The sequence below is a fragment of the Mus musculus genome, chromosome 5 (genome assembly GCF_000001635.26).
Source record: "Mus musculus strain C57BL/6J chromosome 5, GRCm38.p6 C57BL/6J".
NCBI lineage: Eukaryota > Metazoa > Chordata > Mammalia > Rodentia > Muridae > Mus > Mus musculus.
The window spans coordinates 35,260,482-35,282,172 of record NC_000071.6 but is presented as its reverse complement, the minus strand read 5'-3'; the positions used below and the strand labels follow the sequence as shown (position 1 = coordinate 35,282,172).

Here is a 21,691-nt window from a genome sequence, read left to right as displayed (position 1 = left end):
TCTTGGGTCTCATCCCACCTTGCCCACTTCAAAAGGCAACCGGAAGAGCACGTTGTATGCCAGAACTACACTAGGCTCTGAGTGCAGATGTCTGGGGCCCTGGAGGGACGGAATGTGGGGAGGAGACACCCCTCCTCGCCGAATCTAAGTCTGGAATCGGCTTGAGGCCCTCCATTCCTTTGCCTCATAACCACTTGAAGAAAAGAAGTCCGAGTATATACTTTACATATACCCAAATCCTTTACCCGCTTTAACCCCTTTCTTCCTCATGAAAGAAAGGCAGTTAGAATTCAGCTTTCAGAGCACTCTATACCTTAGTGTGTGCCTGTTGGGGGTATGGGGAGCTCAGGGGAAGATCTGGAGAGTTCTCTGACACCCTGGCTTAAGAACTGACCAATGCACCTGACACTTAGATTACAAAGGTTTATTTAAAAAAAAATGGTTTGGTTGTTTTGGCTGTCATTGTATTTGGCAAACAATCTCAGTAACCAGAGATTGCCTGTGCTATCTCTCCTCCCCCAGACAGATGCCTTTTTCAGGTCATAGGAAGTCAGCCCTTGCTCACAGGGAAGACCGAGAAGGGGGTGGTGTGCTCCTTTCTTGGTGTGGTTTAGTTGTCTGAGCTCTAAAGCCCTAAGTTCACAGCCACACTCCACAGAAGCCTTCTCAGGAACTGGATCCACAACCTAGCTACAGCCCCTCGCTGAGATGGGAAGGCAAAGGTCTCCCTTTCTCCTCCCCACTCCCCAAGGCCCAGTTGTCTCTCGCCCAGCTCCTGTCTGCCACATCCCACACTGTGCCCTGAAGTCCACCCTGGGACTCTGGAGAGACCACACTGTTGGTCTCTCTGTCTACCCGAGTTCAGAGCTGTCCAGGACGTCAGTGGGTCCAGGTCCAGGAGGCCAGAGGGTCATTGCCTGAAGCCCCTTCTCCTCCTTCGAAAGAGGATATGCTTGAAAGAGCGCCTGAAGTCCTGATTGAAGACAGTGTAGATGACCGGGTTGAGCGAACTGTTGCAGTAGCCGATCCAGAAGAAAAACTTAAAGAGCGGTTCTGGCAACTGGCAGGCCTCACGGCAGATGCCATACAGGCTGTAGCTGAAGAAGAAGGGGAACCAGCACAGTACGAACACGCCCATGACCACCGCCAACACGAAGGTGAAGCGCTTCTCGCGTGCCTGGGCCACCTTGCGGCGGCACACACTGCTGCGCGCCCGGCGCCGACGCGACAGGAAGAACTCGACGGAGCGCGAGCTGGCCCGCGACAGGCGCCCTCCGGGGCCTGGGGACCGAGACGCCGTCCGAGCACCCTGCTCGGCTGCCAGTCCCGGTCCCGGTCCGTCCGCACTGCCCGTGTCCCCCTCAGCACCCTCTCGCCGCCGTCCTCCTCTGCGCAGCGCGCCCCGGCGCCTCCGCCTCTCGGCCGCACTGCTCTCATCCGGCTCCACTTCAGTGCGCGGGGGCGCGCAATGCCCGTTCTCCCCCGCTGCCTTGCCCAGCCCATTCTCTGTGGTCGGGGACGCGCCGTCGGGGCCGGCGGGGCCGCGTTTCTCGCTGAGCGTACGCGTGCGCAGCTTGGCCACGCGGTAGATGCGCGCATAGACCAGGCCCATGATGAGGCAGGGCGCGAAGAAGGAGCCTATGCAGGAGGACAAGATGTACCAGGTCTCATCGTTGAGGCCGCACTGCGGATAGGCGGCGCCGTCGGGCCGGCGGTAGAACGAGACGAGAGGCGGGAAGGAGATGACAGCGGAGATGAGCCACACGGCCACGATGGTGGCCTTGACACGGCGCGGCGTGCGCTTCAGGTTGTACTCTACCGCTTGCGTCACCGACCAGTAGCGGTCCAGACTAATGGCACACAGGTGCACGATGGACGAGGTGCAGAAGAGCACGTCCAGTGCCAGGTATACACCACACCACACTTGCCCGAAGTACCAGTAGGCCATGAGCTCATTGGCCAGAGAAAAGGGCATGACCAGTGTGGCCACCAGGATGTCAGCTGAGGCCAGAGACACCAGGAAGAGGTTCTGCGGGGCGCGCAGTGCTCGGCTGGTCAACACAGCGATCACCACGAGCACATTGCCTACCACGGTGAAAACGATGAGGAAACCCACCACAGCTGCCAACCCCGCCACAGCACCTGCGGAGTACTGGCCCGGCGGTGGCACCCAGTCGGTCCCCGAGGCGTTGGCACCCCCGCCGCTACCCCATTCGCCCGCGTCGCTCCCGTTGGGGCCCTCAGCCGCCGCCGCCGCCAGCGCCGCGGCCAGCGCTGGGGACGCCATGGTCCTCCCGAGAGCTACGCGGTCCTGCCAGGAGCCCGGGCGCAGCCTCGGCAGCTCGGGCGCCCCACAGCCAGGGTCGGCGTCCGCATCGCCGCCTGCTCCTCCGGCGCGCCGGCTGGGGGCCACGAAGCCCCGCAGCCGGCTCTCGGCCGTGGTGGCCCGGCGGGCGGGCGGCGCGCCGGAGAGCGTGGCTGCCGGGCTCCCCGCAGCTGCCGCGCGCGTAAGTGCAGAGCTGGAGGTGCCCAGAGAGCGCGGCGACGCGGCGGTGGGGGGGAATGGGGGTAGGTCCCGGGTCCTCGAGCGGCCCCGCCCTCGGCCTGGGTTCAGTGGGAGCGTCCCGGCCGCCAGCCCACGGAGATGCGGTGTCCAAGCTGGTGCACGCAAGCGGCTCCACGGTCCGGGTGCCCGACTGGGCTGCAGGCTGCAGGCGGCGGCCCGGACACTCTGCTTCCCAACGGGCTGGCTGGGGCTAAGCGAGCCGGGGCGCAGGTTGCCGTTCTTCCGGGTCCCTGCAACTTTACTTTGCGGGGCTGGGCGCCGACACCCGCGGTCCTCCTGCTGCTCCCGAGTGCGGGCGCCCCCCAAGGTCCGCGTTCGGCCGTGCGGGCGCCGCCTCGCCCTCCCCGCTCGCCGGTGCAGCGTCTCCGCCGCCGCGGAGCGCTTGGCGCAAGTGCTGTCGCCCGGGCTCGGCTTCCAACTTGAGTCCAGTAGCGCAGCGGGGAGGGCGCAGCGGGGCGGGGCGGGGCGCCCCGCAGGCCCGAGCCGCGGGCCCGGGGGGAGCGGGCCGGGAGCCGGAGCCCGCGGCCGCCTGGGCGAACCTGCCGGCGGCGCCGGGGAGGAGCCCTAGGCGGCGGCGCAGGGCGCGCACTCGGCGAGGGCGCCCCCTCCAGGGCCAACTGCAGCCTGCGGGGCCCGGCTGAGCGCGGGCTGGCCTGAGCGGTGAGTTCTAGAAGCCTGCTCTTTCTAAGATCGTAGTCTCCACCTCACTCGGTTACAGGCGACGGAGCGCGCGCGGGCGCGCACACCGGCTCGTAAGGGGCTGGCTCGGGGTCCGCGGCCTGATTGGAGAGTGCGCTTGTAGCAGCATGGCAGAGACACTGCTGGTGCGCATCATTCCTTTGGAGCTTAGGGTCCCTGCTCCCCTGCAGAGCCACCTCCTCAGTCAGCCTCAGTTCCCTCCTCTGAGTACCTCTCAGCGCTGCGGGATCGTGAATCATAACCACGGTGTCAGTCGAGGCCCAGATCAAGCTCCCAAGCTCTATACCCATGTTGGCAATTGTTGAAGTTGAATCTTAATGCTGTGTGATCCCGCTTTTCACAGCTGGAGGGGACGCTCCAGACCTGCGCTTTTGACAAACTCAAAACTGACCTGCCCCATGCAGCGTGATTTTGTGGGAGTAGGTTTAAGAGAGGGCGAGCAAATCAAATGTTGGGGAGATCTCGTGTCAGTTTCACAGAGGTTCTGTCACGTGTGGCCTGAGTTGAGTTGAGGCACTGGTCTCTGCCTCCAGGCAGCCCCAGGTCTGCAGGGAGGATGTGGCCAAGAGAATAAATTGGACTTTCCAGACCTAGCGTTTCCCTGCTAGAACTAAAGGAGTACCATTCTCTCCACCAAGGCTGGCCAGGACCTCATTACACAGGTCAGATAGACCGGAAAGGGAGGGGAGTTGGCAATCCACTGGCAGAAGGCCTCATCAGAAAGTCATTCTGAGGACCTTGGAGCCATGACCTGTGGCATCTGGACTTGTCCCTGCTCTGGTGGCTGCTTCTCCCTGCAGTCCTTGAGGATAGTGCAACCTCCTTGTGGGCACTGCAGCCCTAGAGGACCCACAGGACCTACCCTCAGGGCAGGGGTGTCCAACTAGGATTAGGCAGACGACAAACATTTCAGACCATGGGCCTGTCTTGAGTACTGTGCCCGTGCAGGACACACTTCTTGATGCCTGTCCTGGGCACTTTCTAACTCAGGGCTTGCAAAGTGCCATGTGCTGTCACCTGAGAATGTGAACTATGAGGAAGAACCGCCAAGGTTTTTTAACAAGTCCTTCTTACCCAGAGGCCCCAACAAGGGCCACTGATCAAAACAACTTCAGTTGGTTTGTATAGAAGCCCCCAGATGACTCCAACATCAGTATATTGGAGGAAGAGGAGGTCTGGCCTTATGGTGTTTGTGTCTGGATATTCACCCCCACACTGAGTGCCATCAAAGCCCTGGAACTTCCCCACCCCCCATCCCTACCCCCAACCCAGCCTAGAAGCAAAGGAGGAGGTGACAGCATGTATCACCTTTGGATATGGAGGAGTTATTAGGAAAAAGCTTTGTGGACCATGCTCCCTAGGGACTGAGGTAGTCCCCAGTGTGTGGATGGTCCCTAAGACAGAGTGCTCTTTAGGAATGTGGGTACTCCTTCAGATGGGATGCTTCTTTGGTGAGAGTGCCCCCCGAAGAGGCTGGTTTAGTTCTGAGGATGTGGGAGCCTGAGGACGATGAGGGGAAGGGCAAGTGGGCACTGGTCGGGTACTGTTGGAGAGATGGCTTCTCCCCTTGCAGGCAGCATTGTGGACCTGCCTGAGTCAGAGATGCTGTCATATGAGAAGCTGAGGGGACAACAGGTAGTCTAGCCCAAGCCCTGACTGCACACAGCCTCACGTTTCCAAGTGATGCCTGCCTAGGCAAAGGGATGCCCTGGGAGCCCTGCAAGGGAAGCCTGCAAGGGCATCTGCAGGGCTCGCTACTGAGTGACCTAGGCTCTTGGGGATGATGGCTACATGCTGTAGGGATGCTGACCATACCTCCCGGCATAACTGAGAGGAAGCCACTCTGGAGTCAGCAGCCAGAAGTGAGAGTTAAAGAGTCTGCTCATTTGAGGGCAGCTGGTGAGACCCCCTGGGGTGGCAGGAACTTACGAAGAGGCTGAACTAGCCTCTTTGCCCAGAGATAGCCAATTAGCCCCAACAGTCTGCTTCTGGTTGTTCTGTGGCAGGAAACAATGTGTGCCCCTACAGACTGTGTGTTCAAGAGTAGTTGGTGGCAGGCCACACTGGGTGTTTGTACCTACTATGTGAGGGCATTCTGGGAAGGTCCTGGTATATTTCAGAAGGAAATCCATGTGAAGTGAAGCAGCCTGGGTATTCAGAGTGGTGGGTATACTGGTGCCTAGAAGTGCGGGGTTGGTCCAGCCAGGGTTGCATAGTGCCTGGATGTTGGGTCCTAGGCTCTCAATTCCCTGCCAGGCCTCTACCACAGGATCTGGTTGCATGTCTGTGTGAATCCTGGGAGCAGTGCGCATGCTGCAAAGCAGCCGTGACATGGGCTGACGGGAGCTGGGCTCCTTGAATCACCCTGGTGTACTCACAGGTATGCGTGAACACATGCACCTCACTCCCTCATGGGCTCATGCACATGGATATGCTTATTCAAGTGTGCACACACAGACCCATTGCCTGAACACACGGATGTTCATGAAGATGCACTTACATTCACATGTGTGTATACATGTGCACCTGTTCATACATATATGTATGATTATATACCACTTACACACCACTTGCATGTGCATGCCACGTATGTACATTCATCCCTTCAGATACTTTCCAGTGTAGCTGTGTATATACCCAAACACATGCGTATGTGTATCTGCACCTGGAAGATTCCAGTCAAAGGCATGCATGTATACACATATGTGCATGTACACCCACATGAGTTTGCACATAGTCACACACAAGGCAAGCATATATGCACATATAAGCATAAATGTCCACACACATATGTTGTTTGTGCAACCACTCACATCTTGATTCAGAAGTGAGCAGAGCCATCAAGTGTGAATTTAAGCTCCTGATCATGTCCTTCCTTGCTTCTTGGCAGCTGAGTGACCCTCCTCATTCTCAGGCCTCAGTTTTCCTGTCTGTGAAATGAACACATTGCACCACTGTCTCTAATATCCGTGCTGGCTCTTCCATTCTCCCTCTCCCTGAGGGAGTGTCGCATCTGGCCTGCCCAGCTTTGCCTTTGGCTGGTGCCTGGAGCTGCTGAGGAGAGCCAGGCTCACAGAGCTCTTCCATTTTACTTAGCTCTAGCTGGTGACAGGGTCAGGGAAATAGAGCTGGATTTCTTGTCTCAAGTCTAAGAGGATGCCCTTTTTATTTGAAATGGAGCTGAGGATTTTTCCCTATGTTTATGTGCGATCTCATTTTTAAAGATGAGCCAAGGGAAAACCAAGGCTTGTTTCCCTCTCTGCCCCTCCCTGAAGAATTCCAAAGACTGATCTGTCTTGTCAGAACGTGGCAAGGATCCGGCAGCCGGGCTGGCTCTTGGCGCCCCAGCCTGCAGACTGAATCCATTGCATATTGATCATCGATTTGGCAACACAGCGTTCCAACAGAGCTGGCGAAGCCCTCTTCAGGGACTGGCTGGGATTGGCATGGGGTGTAATAGAAAACAGAGGGTCAGCGTCTCTTGCCGGGTACCCACTGTGTGCCTTGGCACTGCCCGGCTGGGGGTCTAGCTCCTGTCTGTCACTGTATCCTTAGCTGTGTGCAGCCTCAATGGCTCCAGCCTGCCATTCTGCCAGCCTGTATCCCGGAAGCCCATATGAGCGTTGAAAGTCCCAGATGTTCCCACTGTTGCTCCAGTTGACTGGGCCTTGTGTTTGAGGGCCTCAGTTTTGAGTCCCCACCCTGTTAAGTCCCTCATTGGGTCTGCAGACACGACCTGGCATTGTCTGTATGCATCCCTGCAGGAAACAGAGGACCAGATCAAAGGTTCTTATTCCCATAGCCTGCTTTTCCAGGCTTTGCCTTTAGAAACTGCTGGTGTGGAGCCTGGACCCTGGGATTAGGACATGACCTCAGGAAACTACCTTTCTTTCAGTGGCTGCTTTTCAGGCTGCCTACAAGGTCTGTTAACTCACAGCTCATGGCCTGCTTGCTGCAGGAGCTGCAGGTAGAAAGCTGTGGGGTCCAAGCCAGTCAGTGAGTGCTCCTTGATGACAAGTGAAAATGTAGATGAAGGCCCACCACTACACTTCCTGTTTGGTTATGTGTGTATGAGGCTGTGATGCTGAGAGCCATAGCAGCTGTCCCGTGACCAAGAGGAGATGAGGACAAGGATACAAGTCACTGAAGAAAGAGTATATGCCCCATTGCTTCTATTTTGGAGCCACCATGAATGGCCCTGGAGCCACCCTTGGGCCAGGCTTCCTGCTGTTGAGGCACAAACTAAATATGCTCTTCCCACTGTGCACCCAGAACTACCCATAGTCAAGTCCCTAGGACTGTGAATATGTCACATGACACAAGTGCCTAAAGGTACCCCACCAGTCTGTGTGAGTCAAGGGTCTCGCACCACCGTGTCCTGGAGTATGCTTGTGGGGCCCACTGTGAATACAGGTGCCTGCCAGGGAATGTGAGAGCCAGGCAAGTTATGGGAGATTGGAAGATGGAACCACACCAGGACTTACAGAGAAGGAAGGGTCGAAAGGCATGGATCAGAGCAGCTACCAGAAATGAGAGAGACTAGAAAACATTATCTAGCAACAGCCTCTAGGAAGAGAACTGTGTGCCAACACAGTTCAGGCCTCTGATAGCTAAAACTGTAAGGAAAACCTTTGTATGCATGTGTGTATATGTGTGCATATGTAGTTGTATGTGGATACATGTGTATCCACATGTGCATGTACATATCTATATGTGCATGCATGTGCTCATGTATGTGTACATGTGTGGTTAGAATTAGTTATGTGGGACAGAGATTCATCCACTTCCATTTGGGACACAGAGACTGTAACTCCTATGGTTGTACCTTGACTGCTGGGTCATCTGCCCTCATGACCCTCAGGTTTCTACCTGTAAAGTGAGCTCTTTCTTTGTATCATCTAGCCTGTTTAAGAGCTTGACTTTGGTAAACTATTTAAAAATTAATAGAAAGATCCAATATTTGCAATTCCTTACACTTTGGAAGCTCTTAAAGCATGGTCACCATCACTACCACAACTGCTGTTAGCCCTACATCATTGCCAGCACTACCATCATCACTGTTGTCCTGCATCTGGTCCTGGATGATGGGTCTCCTTGGCAGTGTTTCTGGGGCTCCTTGGCCTTCACCTGTATGCAGGTGATAGAGCGCTCAACACTCTGGGAACGGTGCCCACTCCGGAGTCTCAGGATAGCCCTACTGATGTCAGCACTGAGCACAGTTCTTGGTCTTAAGGTCACAGATCAACTTGGGCCACAGGAGCCCAAGAGGTATCTCAGCTGGCCTGGGACTAGAGAGGTTTTCTATAGAGGAGGCTTCAGTTCTGGCCTCCTTAGCTGAATAAGATCTTGGCAGTCATCCCATACATTCTGTATGCTGTCCCTCACCACAGCCAGGATGCCAGAGGCTTGGCTCTACAGGGTGCAACCATGGTGTGAGGCCCCTTGATTCTTCCTCCCACCTGTCAGGTTTGTCTCCTTGAGACTACACAGACAACTGACAGGGTAGAGAAATCTCTAGTTCTCATCTTCTTTGTTGCACGCGCCCAACTGGCCAGGAAGAACGACGCTGCAACAGGATCCTTCTGCACACGTTTATTCAGTCCTGTTTCTTCTTTCTCTATATCTCCCTTGTTTATATCTCCCCCGAACCCTGGGCCTCTCACTCTTTTATACTCTCAGTTCCCATCCACGCACAGCAGGCCACGCCACCTCGCCAGGCACGCAGCTTCAGCTAATCAGGGCAGCAGGGGCATATCTCCATCAAAATGGATTCACCGGTATCCTGGTACACCTGTGCAGCTCTCAAGATGTTTGTGGTTTATATGAGGAAGTCAGGTGCAAGTCATACGACTTAGCTGCAGTCCCTGGCGCCTTTGGGACTGCCGCCACACCCGCTCCTCACACTTCTTGTTACCCAAGAGTTAGATGCTGTTCATGTCTCCACTTTGCAGATATAAGGATAGTTAGTTTTAACAGATACAACTCAGAATCACCTAAAAAAAAATGCCTTAGTGAGGAGTTATCTAGATCTATTTGGCCCATGGGCACATCTTTGGGCTATTATCAATTGTTAATCGATGTAGGAAGATCCAGCCCACTGTGGGTGGTACCATTCCCTAGGCAGTAGGTCTTGAACACTATAAGAGAAGAGAGAGCTAGTTGAGAGTAAGTAAACAAGGATGCACTTACTCTCTTTCTTTGCAGGGGTGATGTGACAGGCATCTCGAACTTCTACCTTGACCTTCCCACAATGATGGACTGTAATTTAGTAAGCTAATAAAGTGTTTGGTCCCCTTCTATGTTGCTTTGTTGCCAGGGTGTTTTATCACAGCAATAGAAATGAAAGCAGGACAAGGTATTTGAAGGCAAATGTCCTGCCTGGTTACAGAGGAGCATTCAGCTGGCAGGGGGCTCAGGCTGCTAACCCCCAAATAAGCACTGGTAGAAACCTCCATGGTACTTTTCCATTTCCACAAAAGCACTGTGGGACCCTCACTTGGTGACAAGGGCCTCTCTCTCCAGAATGGCTTCACCACTTCTCTCATTGTTGGGGCTGCTGCTTTCCTGGGCTCCCTTTGAGCTGGATGCCCCATTGCTACATTGGCCTTTAATGGTCACTAATGAAGCAAGGGACTGTAGGAATCCCGCACCGAGAGTGAGGGTTTATTCACAGCCAAGACACCCAGAGAGCACCAAGTCCAACCTCACCCACGTCTCTTCCCATTTGCTGCCACCAAGTATGTGCAGAGGTCTAGAGAGACTGTGGTGTGGAATAGATTCCCAATCCCAGTGGTATCACAGGTGACTGAAGACAAGGAAGTCGCCTATTCTTGCATCTGCTTGGAACATGAGCTGGACACAAGAGTGTTGAGTGTTGTGTGTACAACAGTGTGGACTCTCTAATTCTCAGCCCACCCTCATCGTGCCGAACTCAGATGCCTTACATCTCTGCTGCCCCTCTGGGAAACCTGACCCCATCAGGCACGTTCATTAGGCTGAAGTGATTTCATGCCACGTTTTAGGAGACTAACTGTGTCTGTGTCTGTGGCAGACAAGAGCTGCAGAGCTCTTGTGCTCTCCTATGAGTGCAGAGAAGCTCTTGTTTGGTTTGGCTGTGGGTTTTTAAAAGTGGAAAATGCCAGAGTTCTTAACATGTTCAGAAAAACAAGCTGAGAAGACTCATGTTCACCCGACCTTGGAAGCTGCCTCTGGCTTATTTACCCATGTGTGGAACTTCCAGCCACCACCCCACCTGGCCTGGCCATCCACAGGGGAATGCCTTGCTGCCCTGTCCATCTCACAGAGACCACCCAGGGGACCCTGGCCCTGAACACCAGTTCAGCAAAATTGTCTTTTTTACCATTCCCTTCCTTCCTTCCTTCCTTCCTTCCTTCCTTCCTTCCTTCCTCCCTTTCTCCCTTCCTCCCTTCCTCCCTTTCTCCCTTTCTCCCTTCCTCCCTCCCTCTTTCCCTCCCTCTCTCCCTCCTTTCTTCCTTTGCTTTTTCAAGACAGGGTTGTTCTATGTAGCCCTGGCTGTCCTGGAACCCACTATGTAGATCAAGCTGGCCTCAAACACAGAGATCTGCCTACCTCTGCCTTCTAAGTGCTGGGATTGAAGGCATGCACTACCACTGCCTGGCAAACTGGCTGTTTTTCTCAGGTTTTCTCTTCCAAAAAACCTCGGGAAGAAAACACAGCCCATTTTTGTTCCAACTTCTACTGGAGATCTGTTCTGGGACAGAAATGGTGCTGGGCTTCTGTTTAGAATTGAGCATTAGTTGTAGCCGATTTACTTGAACAAGAGCCCTAAACTCTTCAACAAAGTAGAAGCTTCTGTTTCTCCTGTGCACTAAAGTCTGCACAGGGCTGGCACAAGGACCCTGAGACAGTAGCCTCATGTGGAGGCCTCAGGGACCCACCCCAGTTCTGAAGATGGCCTTGTGTCCATGTTCCCAAAGTGAGACAGGAAGCCACAGTCCCCCATCCACAGAGCAGCTTTACCAAGAAGTTGCCCATTGCCTTGATGCTAGCATCTAATTGGTCAGAACTTGGTCATGTGGCCACACCTACTGGAAGGAAAACTGGGAAATATGATCTTTGCATGGCAGCTGTATTCCAAGATGAATATTCTGTCATTTTAAGACAAAGCATGGTAGTGCCCTTGGCACATGGGCTCTCTGGCCTATAAGGTATTAAATAGCACCTTGACTAAGACATGGGTGTGTCCCATAAGAAGAAGATAGCTTCCTCTGAGCAAATCTTGCCACTTCAGCTGGGAGGAAGAGAGACAGACAGACAGATTGACAGACAGAGACCGAGATATCCTTACATCCTTGAATGTGTTTTGGAAAGTAGGGTCTTCGCAGATGTGATCAAGTTAAAGGAGGTCAGGTTGGATGCTGGTGACCCTCATTCCATTTGACTAGTGCCCTTACTAGTCAAGAAGAAGGGGCAGGGGGGAAGACCATATAGGGAAGGGGTGTGGAATGACTGACCCCAGCAAAGGAATGCCCAGCCACTGAAATCTGGGAAAGGCTGAAGGGGTGCCGAGCACCTATAGGAGAGTGTGACCCTGCTACACCTTGACTCCAGACTTCCTGCTCCCAGGACTGTGCCCAAGTCTCTGTGCTCTAGTGCAGGTGAGCACCACCCAGATATCTCTGGTGGATGCTGCTGTTCCCTTGATGAACCCAACCAGCTAGGAACAGGAGTGCTGCACTGCGTGACAGTCATGGAGGACCCACGCATAGCATGCACAGAGCATTCCCCACAAAGCTTGCAGAAATGTAGAGGCGACAGAGAGCACCTGTAGAGCCCCAGGGCTTCTGCTTAGAAGGGGGCTGGAGCTGGGGTGAAGCTTAGAGTGAGTGGGGTCAGTGCTGGGTGCTGATGGCAGAAGGTGCCACCAGGCTTGGACCTAGGCTGATCAATGGATGCTTCCCTTGTCTCCACCAGTGTTCTCTTCCACCCAAGCCTAGAACCCCAGATCTTACCTGACTGGAGAGACTGTGGCCTTTGCTGTCTCCGGAAACTCTGTTTATTCAGTTGACAAATGAGTAGACTGGTTCTAAGGTCTCCTAAGTCCCTCTGGGCTTGGGAAGCGCTAACCAGCAAGTCTTGAGATGAGCTTGAATTATAAGGTATTGTTATGCAGGAACACAGGCGCACAAAGATACCTCCGGGAGGGAACAAAGGCTTAAACAGATATGTCAGGTGCTGGGATTATACTTAGAGAAACTATTTAAAAACCAAAGCCCCTCTCACCATGCCCTGGGAGCAGTGTTTGACTTGAACAAAGCGTTTGTATCGACAGGACATGTTATAGTTCAATTTCTAGGAAGGAATGTAATTAGATGCCTCATTCTAGATATTGTTTCAATTACTGAAGGAAAAAAATGCATGCCTCCCACCAGTGCCTCATTCCTGTTACCCAGGAGGCTCCCTGTCAGGCCAGCCCATACTCACAAGGAAGTCTGTGTAGCCATGGAGTTTAGTCAGCCCTTCCCTCCTGGGAAGTGAGCAGTACCAGGGAGCCGCCCATTGATGGAGAGTGAACCTCTAGACTTCAGTCTTGGATAGTTGTGGCAGTCTTGTGTGGGTGAAAGGACAGTTTGTGTTCAGAAGGGGACAACATTTCCAGAGCCCCACCCTGGGGACAGAAAGACCCCACTGTGTTCTTAGGAGTCCTGGATGTCATCCCATCCTGGCCTTAGGAGAGGTCTGGCCACAGATATTGTGCTGAGTTCAGTGCAGACTTCTCCCAGAGGGCTTTGCACCCTGACATCCGTCCCTTCAAGCGGACATCCATGAGACGCTCAGCACTCCCCTGCAGCAGGCCTTGATGCACATGCTGCCTCAGCCTTCATGGTCTTGCTCTGTACCCTAATAGATGCCTAACTGGATTGCTCTGCCCTCACACATCAACACCTCTGAGCCCACCACCCTTCCCACCAACATTACCATAGCCTACTTCCTCCCACTAGAAATTCCTTCTCTACTTCCTGGTGGATCCGGCTACCTCCTTGCTCCTCAGGATCCCTAGGAGTTGGCAAGGCCCTGCTGTGGGGGACAGGGGCATGAGCCTCTGATGTCTCTGTAGACATGGAAATGGCAAAGCCTCCTCCTGTTCAGAGTCCAGCTCATCCACCTGGCTGTCGGAATCCAGCTGTGGTCTTTGACCCACAGCTATTGAAATGGCTGTCCTGGTCACCTGCACCCCATACTCATGCCCACCACAACCACAATAGTTTCAGTTGTAGCCTCGATTGAGTAGCAGATGCAATGACACTATGAGTATCTTAGGTTACACACAGGAAGACAGACCCTCCAGGGGTCTCCAGGGAGATCATTGTATCTGCACACCTCAGGGTGGCCTTCCCATCCACAGCCCAGCCACGACTAACTATCCCATGCAGTCAGCCGCCCACAGGGTCTACTTGGCTGTGTTGAGCTCTGGGTCAAGCACAGCTATATCCAATCCTGAAAGAGCCACAGACATATCAGACAACCAGGGATACCCTCGGTATGTCACTGTCAAGTGGTACCCTTAGGCCATGTGGTCACATGACAGAGTCTGTGGGTAGCCTGACACACCTCTCCCCTTGCTCTCCCTAACCTCTAACCATGTGGAATGCACAGGTAAGATTTTGGAGGTGGCAAGCAGGGTCATGTCACTGCCCCCTGGCCAAGATGTTAGGCCTCTCGGTTAGGTCCAATGGTGGGGACTACTGAGAGCCACTCACCCGGAGGCCTCCTGACTTCCTGCTGTGATGGCTCCCTGCAGCTGTCCCTGAGTATCACAGTCCCTAGGCACTTGTTGGGGTTTGGGAGGGCAGGGCAGAGGCAGAAGGCATCTAGGCTGAGGTCAGAGACCCATCAAGGAGAAAGGTAACATAAAGGGGTCACGGTACTTTAAGTCATGCTGGCAGGTAATGCATACAGAGGGCATGTGACTCTAGAGGGCACTGTGAATGGAAGGGAGGCCGACATGCCTAAGACGATGCAGGCAGCAGGTCCGGAAATGAGTGGCCTTGGGGATGGATTTTTTACGGCATCCTTATGGGGAAAGAGCTGCCAACTGTCCACTCAGCATCCATCCGAGGATTCAGGTGCCCTGCCTCTGATGCTTCCCATTGGCCCTAGCACTGCTCCAGCGTTGGAGAGCCTGCGCCCTTGTCTCATTAAGCCATTAGAAGGAGTATCCATGGAAACCACATACTCGGGCACTCCACACAGATGAATATTTATTCAATTAACAAGCCCGGGGTGCCAAGAGGCCTTGGCTCCTGCACGCCTGTCATGGGGGTTTTCAGGAGGAGGGGGAGATTGGGTTGTTGCTTGTAGGGACCATTCTAGCCTAGATCTTCATCTCCATGTTCTGGTGAGTATCCAAGCCATCTCTGAGAAAGGCCCCACTGTTTTTTGGAGTGACAGAGCTGACAGCTGGGTGCAGCCAGAGTGGAATATGAATCCAGAGGGTCTACTGTGTGCTGGGGCAGTTCTCCCTGTGTGCTGGACTGCTGTGGCCTCCAGCAGGCAACTTGAAACATCTCCCTAAGGCTTCCTCAGACCTGATCAAGAATTGGTATACAGTAGGCATTCAAGAAGTGCTAGATCTAGCTGGAAAGATCAAGGAATGCTTGGTCTTTTTGGGCAGCCCTTTCTAGCCACACGGGGCCAGAGCCATATGGGCAACCCTTCTTATCTGTTATCTGCTTCCAAGAGCTGTGTGTGCTCACATGCACAGACCACATGTGCTCTGGTGTGTGTTGTTATATATGGTGTTACCTTCCAGGGGTTCCTGGTCAGTGTCTTGGAAGAACTGGGGTCATAGACCTCATCATCAGTAACTGGAACACTCCTGAGAATCCATGAAACTGCCAGGCCCGTGAAGGTCTGAGCTCTGTAGCTGCTATTCCACTGGAACTGTTCAGATGCTACACAGGTAGATCTACCAACGGGGATACATCTGAGTATGTGTGCTTGCATGTGAGTACATGTGTGTGCATGCATTTGTGTGCCGGTATATGTACATGCATGCACACATGTGTATATATGTGTGAGAGTGCACAGACATGCACACATGTGCATGCATGTGTATGGAGATGTGTGTGCATGTATGTGTGATGTGTATGTGTGTGGAAGGCTGACTACAGCAAGGGAGTAGCTGGGCTCTGAGGACCTGAGTTGTCTTCAGAGAGGTCGTCTATGCAAAGTCCCACACCAGGTCAGCATGCATTTCCTGATGATCAAGCAATGGCCACCTTTCCCACTGTATCCTATTTCTAGGGACAAGAGAATCTCCACATGGTCATTTTGTCTCCTTGCATCTCCTAAGGTGGTGTTCCTGAAAGATTTTTAAGAGCAAAGTCTTGGTTTTTGAAAAGGAACATATTCTCTCCACTGTGAAGGCAGACTTGGGGTGCTCTACAATAGGATTTGGGGTCTCATGGGCTTTGCTTTCTTTACTTGTTAGTAGATGTGATGATACCCAGGGACAAGTCCTTTGTTTAGGAATCAAAAACACAGAGTAGATGTGGCACACAGGCAGGGCATGTGGGGTCACCATGTTTGTTCAGGCATGTTGATTAACAGGCAGAGAATCTTGGGAGACTTTCCAATTCACCTTGAGCTGGCTGGGGTCCTGTGAATGGTTACTTTTTGAGCCCCCCCCCCCCCCCCGGCCCGCGGTAGCTTCACTTCCCACAGGAAAGGCAGTTTAGCCTGCCTTGTCTCCAGACTCAAGTAGCTCTTCCTTTTAGTGGTGTTATTAGTTGGGACAAAAGGCTCCTTACGGAGGTGTCACACCTTCCTTTCTGCGCACTGTCAGGATGAAACAGCAGAGCAGCATGGTCCTTCTCCTCCCACACCCCTGGAGGGACCAAGAGAGTGCTGAGCTCTGCAGGGTGGTTTAAAGCCTCCTCCGAGACCACAGATACTCTCTGGAGACATATCAGGTCAGCGAGCAGGATGGGATGCCCGAGGAAGCAGGAGATGAGGGAGGCTGCATGCCTCTTGGTCTGTGTTGGTTTCATTTCGGTTGCTGTGATAAAAACAGGGGGAAAGGATTTATTTTGGTATGGTCTGCCACGGCAGGGAGGGTGTGTCAGCAGGAGCACAAGCAGGCCCATCGTGTCATGCTGTCAGTCAGAGGCAGAGAGAGAACCAGAGGTACAGAGAGGCTATCAAACCTCAAGGTCTGCCTCCCAGGGACATGCTTCCTCTATCAAGGCTCTGGCTCCTAAAGGTTCCATAACCTTCCCAAACAGCACTTCGACCTGGACCCCGTGAACTACGGAGAGTATTTCACATCCAAGACACAGCGTCACCTTTTCACTCAAACCTGAGCAGGAGCTGGCGGGTGCCCAGTCTTTCCTGCCAGAAGCTGGAGCCCCTGTGGTACAGCCTCTGCATCCAGCAGTGGTGAGTGAGGGGTTCAGTTCAGTTCTTACCATAGCAACCGATTCCCCTAGTTTCTTATCTATAACACAAAATAAAAACTCTGATCCCTAGAAGTGAACATTCTCTCTTTTGGGCATCTCGAGGCCTCTGTGCCCCAGCCTTCTCTAGACCAGACCCTAAGACCATGGAAAGGTCGGAAAGTTGTACTAACTGACTCAGTCAGTGCCGAGCTCAACAGCTCTGAGGAGTAAAGGTGGCAACTGGTTAGAGAGGTGTGCCACACACCTGGGTGCTTCCCCGTAGAAGGCAGTGATGTGGCCATGAGAGGAACTGATGACACCAGGGCATGACTGGAGACTTTGGAGTGAACAGGCTTGCTGACTCTCCTCTCTCCTGCCTCGCTAAGGTTGGCTTCCAAATAGGTATAATGAACAGGGGAGCCAAAGAGAAGCAACAATCAGGAGAGGTGGGAGCCAGCTAAGTGTTCTTAGCCCACCTCTCCTGCTCTCCAGAAACCCAAGATGAGCATACCTGGTTGCAGATCCAGTCTTGAAAACAGACCCAGAGACCAGTGCCTCATCCCCAAGAGTCAGACCTTCGATTTGAGATAGACGTAACCTGTCTTCCGAGGACGCCAGTATCCCAGATCAAACTGCATCCAGTCCCCAAAGGAAAGACCCACCACAACCAAGAAGCTGTCCTAGTTTGGGTTTCTATTGCTGTGATAAAACACCATGACCAAAGAAAGAAACTTAGAGAACAAAGCATTTGTTTCAGCTTGCAGCTCTCAGTCACTGTCTATCACTGAGGGATGCCAGGGCAGGAACCTGAAGGCAGGAGCTGATGCAGAGGCCATGGAGGAGTACTGCTTATTGGCTTGCTCAGCCTGCTTTCTTATACAATCTAGGACCACCAGCCTGGTGATGACCCTCGTCACAGTGAAATATCCCCCCCCCCCCATCAATCAGCAATCAAGAAATTGCCACACAAGCTTATCTATGGAGCAATCTAGCAGTTTTTCAGTTGGGGTTTCCTCTTCCTAAATGATTCTGGCTGGTGTCAAAGACCTCTGCCTTGAACACCATCCTCTCTTCTCCTTGATAATCTCTGGGGCTGGCTTTGAGGATCTGCTGTGGAGCCTGCAGATGCTCTCAGAATGAGCACAGCCTTTCATCTGCACCCATAGAGCCAGAAGGGGTGGGACGCAAAAGGGTGATCCCAAGTGAGGGTTCTACATGTCACCTCACACTTAAACAGGAGATGCTCAGCATCCCTTACTGCAGATGTTATGGGGGCCTGGGCACTGCTCAACCTAGGAACCCTGAGCCTGGGCCTCCTCTGCTGTCTCAGATCTGTCTCGTCTTGGCCTCCAAGGGGCCCTGGCTCCCTGTCAGATGCTATTGGCCTCCAGCTCAGGATAGTGACCAGCACACTATTGGTTCTCATAGATAGATTGCTCAATAAATGCCCTAGAACAGGAGACAGCAAACTACGGAGCAAGCCAGAGCCTGTCAGTTGCTTTTGTAAATACAGTTTTATCAGAACACAGCCACACGTGTTGGCTGCTTCCTGCATTGTCCCTGGCTGTCCCTCAGAGACGAGCATGAAGCTGAGAGGCTGCAGCAGAGACACACTACAGCCAGGCTGACTGATGTGCTGTTATCCCAAGTGTTTGCCCGGGGAGGTGGAGAAGGACTTGCTATCTCTTAAATCCCAGCTGCATCTAAGTTTTCTCCATGTTCACAGAGGACCTTGGACCAAGTCTCTAAGATTCCTCCTGAATTTAAACCCATAGTAGCTGTGTGTTTGGGACTGAAGTCTATTTCTGTCATGATGTCCTCTGAAACCCACTACACACCACTTGTGAGAAAACCAGAGGGGGCAGGCCTGTGGGAAACCCCACAGATCTCCCAGAACATTAAAGCAGGATTCAGACTCTTAACCAGCAGGGAAACGGAAACTAAAACTGGCTTCTGATTCCACCCCACCCAGTCACCATGGCCTCATTAAAGGAGCAGACGGTAATGAACCCTGGTGAGGAAAGAGGAGCCTACCGGGTGGAGATAGGATAAAAAGGGAAATGGAGCTATCTTGTGACCCACCTCTGCCACTCCTTGGGCATCTGCCCAAAGCCCTCTGAGCCCACACATCACAGAGATGCATGTGTGTCCACCACTATTGCTGCACTGGTCACCATAGCTGAGAACGAGAAGCAGCCTCAACATCTATGTGCAGAAGATGACAACAAATATAGGGTCCGTGTGCACGGTGGCAACCTATGCATCTGCAGAGAAAATGAATCTGTGACATTCACAGGAGAACGGATGCAACAGAAGACGATTATGTTAAATAAAACAAACCTGACTCGGGAGAGACAAACAACACTTATGTTCTCTCTCACGGCAACTCTCGAATAATGTGTGTGTGTGTGTGTGTGTGTGTGTGTGTGTGTGTGTGTGTGTGTGTGTGTGTGTGCATGCACACATAAGTGTGTAGGTTGGAAAAGTAGCAAGTAGAGGGGAGGAAATCTTAAAGAAGAATGAAAGAGGAGGAAAGAATACATGTGGATCTTGAGATTTCTTAGTGGGTAAAGGCACTTGTCTCCAAGCGTGACCATCCGAGTTTGATATCCGGACTTGGTAGGAGAGAATCAGCTCAGATAAGTTGTCCTTTGATCTCCACACATACATGCCATAAGACTCACACACCCTCACACACATACACTGAATGAATGAGTGGATATATAAATATTTAACTTAGAGAATGCATGTGGCATGAAAGCAGAAGGTGATCTACTTGCTGGATGACAGTAACCAGAGAAGGATGGGGAGAGCAGTGGGTGGGGTCAAAGGAGAGCAAAGAGTAATAATGTAAATGAAGCCCTTTACTTTGTGACTATCTTTAAAGAGATCAGTAAGGAGGATGTGGTGGTGCGTATCTTTAATACTAACACTTTGAAGGCAGAGGCAAGCAAATTGCTGTGAATTTGAGGTCAGCCTGGTCTACATGGTAAATTCTGGGTCAGCCAGGGCTGCCTAGTGAGAGACTCTGTCTAAAAGGAAAGAAGGAAAGAAAGAAAGAAAGAAAGAAAGAAAGAAAGAAAGAAAGAAAGAGAGAGAGAGAGAGGGAGGGAGGGAGGGAGGGAGGGAGGGAGGGAGGGAGGGAGGGAGGGAGGGAGGGAGGGAGGGAGGGAGAGAGAGAGAGAGAGAGAGAGAGAGAGAGAAAAGAAGTAGGGTTAGGGCGTGGCCTAACAATAGAGCAATTGCTTACCATGCACGGTGCCCTATGTCCCATCCCCAACATTTCAATAAACCAACCAGCAAACAAAAAGAGTCGCCTTCTCACCCAGCAGTCTCACTACTGAGCACATGCCTAGAAGGAGTGGGAGCAGGCATTTTACCCCTGAGTTCTCAACTGCACTGTTCACAGTGAGAGGTGGGCACAGTATGAGTGCCCACTGAAGAATGGATTGACAAAGAAATCATGCTCTGGTCACAGGATGAGATGGTGTTTGGTGTTTAGCTTTATGTTATAATGCTGAGCCCAAGGGCTGGGTGAGAGAGGCTGCTGCAGGCAATAGAGGTTTTCACATGTTCAGAGCTTGGGGTTTCACAGGATGCTGTCATGAGAATGATTTAAAACTACAAAGATGTAACAAATAAATAAATAGACAAACAGCAAAAGCCTCATGTGTGTATCTGGGACTCTGGCTCTCATGTTCAGTGTTCACCACCCACGTGCCTGGGATGGTTTGTGAACTATCCAGATTGTTGCAGTCACCACAGTCCTTGCCTCTTCTACAAGACCTGTCTCCTGCACCCACAAAGACAGTCTCAGCATTAGGGGTATAATCTGCCTATCACATCTTTGGTTGACCAGCATCCCTGCACCACCCTTTCTAACGTGTCTCCCCAGATGTCACTTCCAGGTCAGACCAGGCCAGGTGTTGCATTTTCTGTCTTTCCCCGAGGGTATTCCTGCAGTCTGCCTTTTTGTGTTTTGGGCTCAAAACAGCTTTGAAGAGTGCAGCCTTCTCTTCCAGAGCCATGTCCCTGGGTATCCTGGGTTCCCGGGGAGGACACTGAAGGACCCATCTTTGGCTGCTGTGCTGAGCTATGGTTCTTTTCCTGGTGCAGGACCCAGCGGCCTCTCCCACCATGCTGATTTCACAGGCTACATCCATCTTTATTCTGATGAGCTGGCCAAGGTTGTTTAGTTTCTCTGCTCTTGTCTCCTGGAAACTTGCAAACGCCCCTGGCAGACACAGTCGGACACAGAAGCTTGTTCCCTCGCTCCACTTGCCCTCTAGTTAGTGTCCTTCACACCGCTTTAATCTACCCTCCTGCTGCTGCAAAAGGTAGGCGTTCGAGCCAACACTTCTCAGGGCCCAGTCACCACCCAGCACACTCAGAAACAGCAGTCCTCCGACTCACCATCACTCCATCCCTCATCTGTCCCTCACCTGCCATCATCCATTCAAACACTAATATATCTACCTATCTATCATCTACCAAATTATCTTTTATGACCTATTAATCAATTCTGAATCTATCATCCATCAATATGTATATCTATGCCTATCAATTATCTATCTCTATCATCTATCAATCATCTATATGTATATCTATCAATTATTTACATCTATCTATATGTGTATCTACCAACTATCTACTCTCCGTCAATCATCTATCTATCCATGGATCTATCATCCATCCAATTACCTATGCAGTCATCTATCTATCTATCTATCTATCTATCTATCTATCTATCTATCATTTATCTATCCATTCATTCACCATCTAACTGTGTACCATCTATCTTCCATCCATCACCTCTCTTATCTATTACTTGCATGTACTGGTGGATTCCCATCTCCCCAGTTTAAAACTCAGGGCTGTCCATCACTATTTTGGTGCCATTTGGTCCAGATTTTAGTGAAGCAGCCACCTCAAGCGGCACCCATGTCTCTGTGACCGATGTCTTAAATTGAATACTTCTTTACTTTCTGGCATAACAAGATGTTCT

At 52.3% G+C, this 21,691-nt stretch overlaps 1 protein-coding gene and 1 long non-coding RNA gene across 2 annotated transcripts in view; both read right to left on the bottom strand.

The window, feature by feature from the left end:
* Positions 1-409: 409 nt before the first annotated feature.
* Positions 410-3,607, bottom strand: Adra2c (adrenergic receptor, alpha 2c). The gene has a single exon (NM_007418.3). The coding sequence runs from the start codon at positions 2,285-2,287 to the stop codon at positions 911-913; it is 1,377 nt and encodes a 458-aa protein (NP_031444.2). The 5' UTR covers positions 2,288-3,607; the 3' UTR covers positions 410-910.
* Positions 3,608-15,952: 12,345 nt separating this feature from the next.
* The window catches only part of Gm40281, a 36,391-nt gene continuing 30,652 nt past the window's right edge, over positions 15,953-21,691 (bottom strand). Inside the window, exon 3 of the long non-coding RNA XR_868342.2 lies at positions 15,953-16,307. This is a non-coding gene — a long non-coding RNA (predicted gene, 40281). The remainder of the gene's footprint in view (positions 16,308-21,691) is intronic.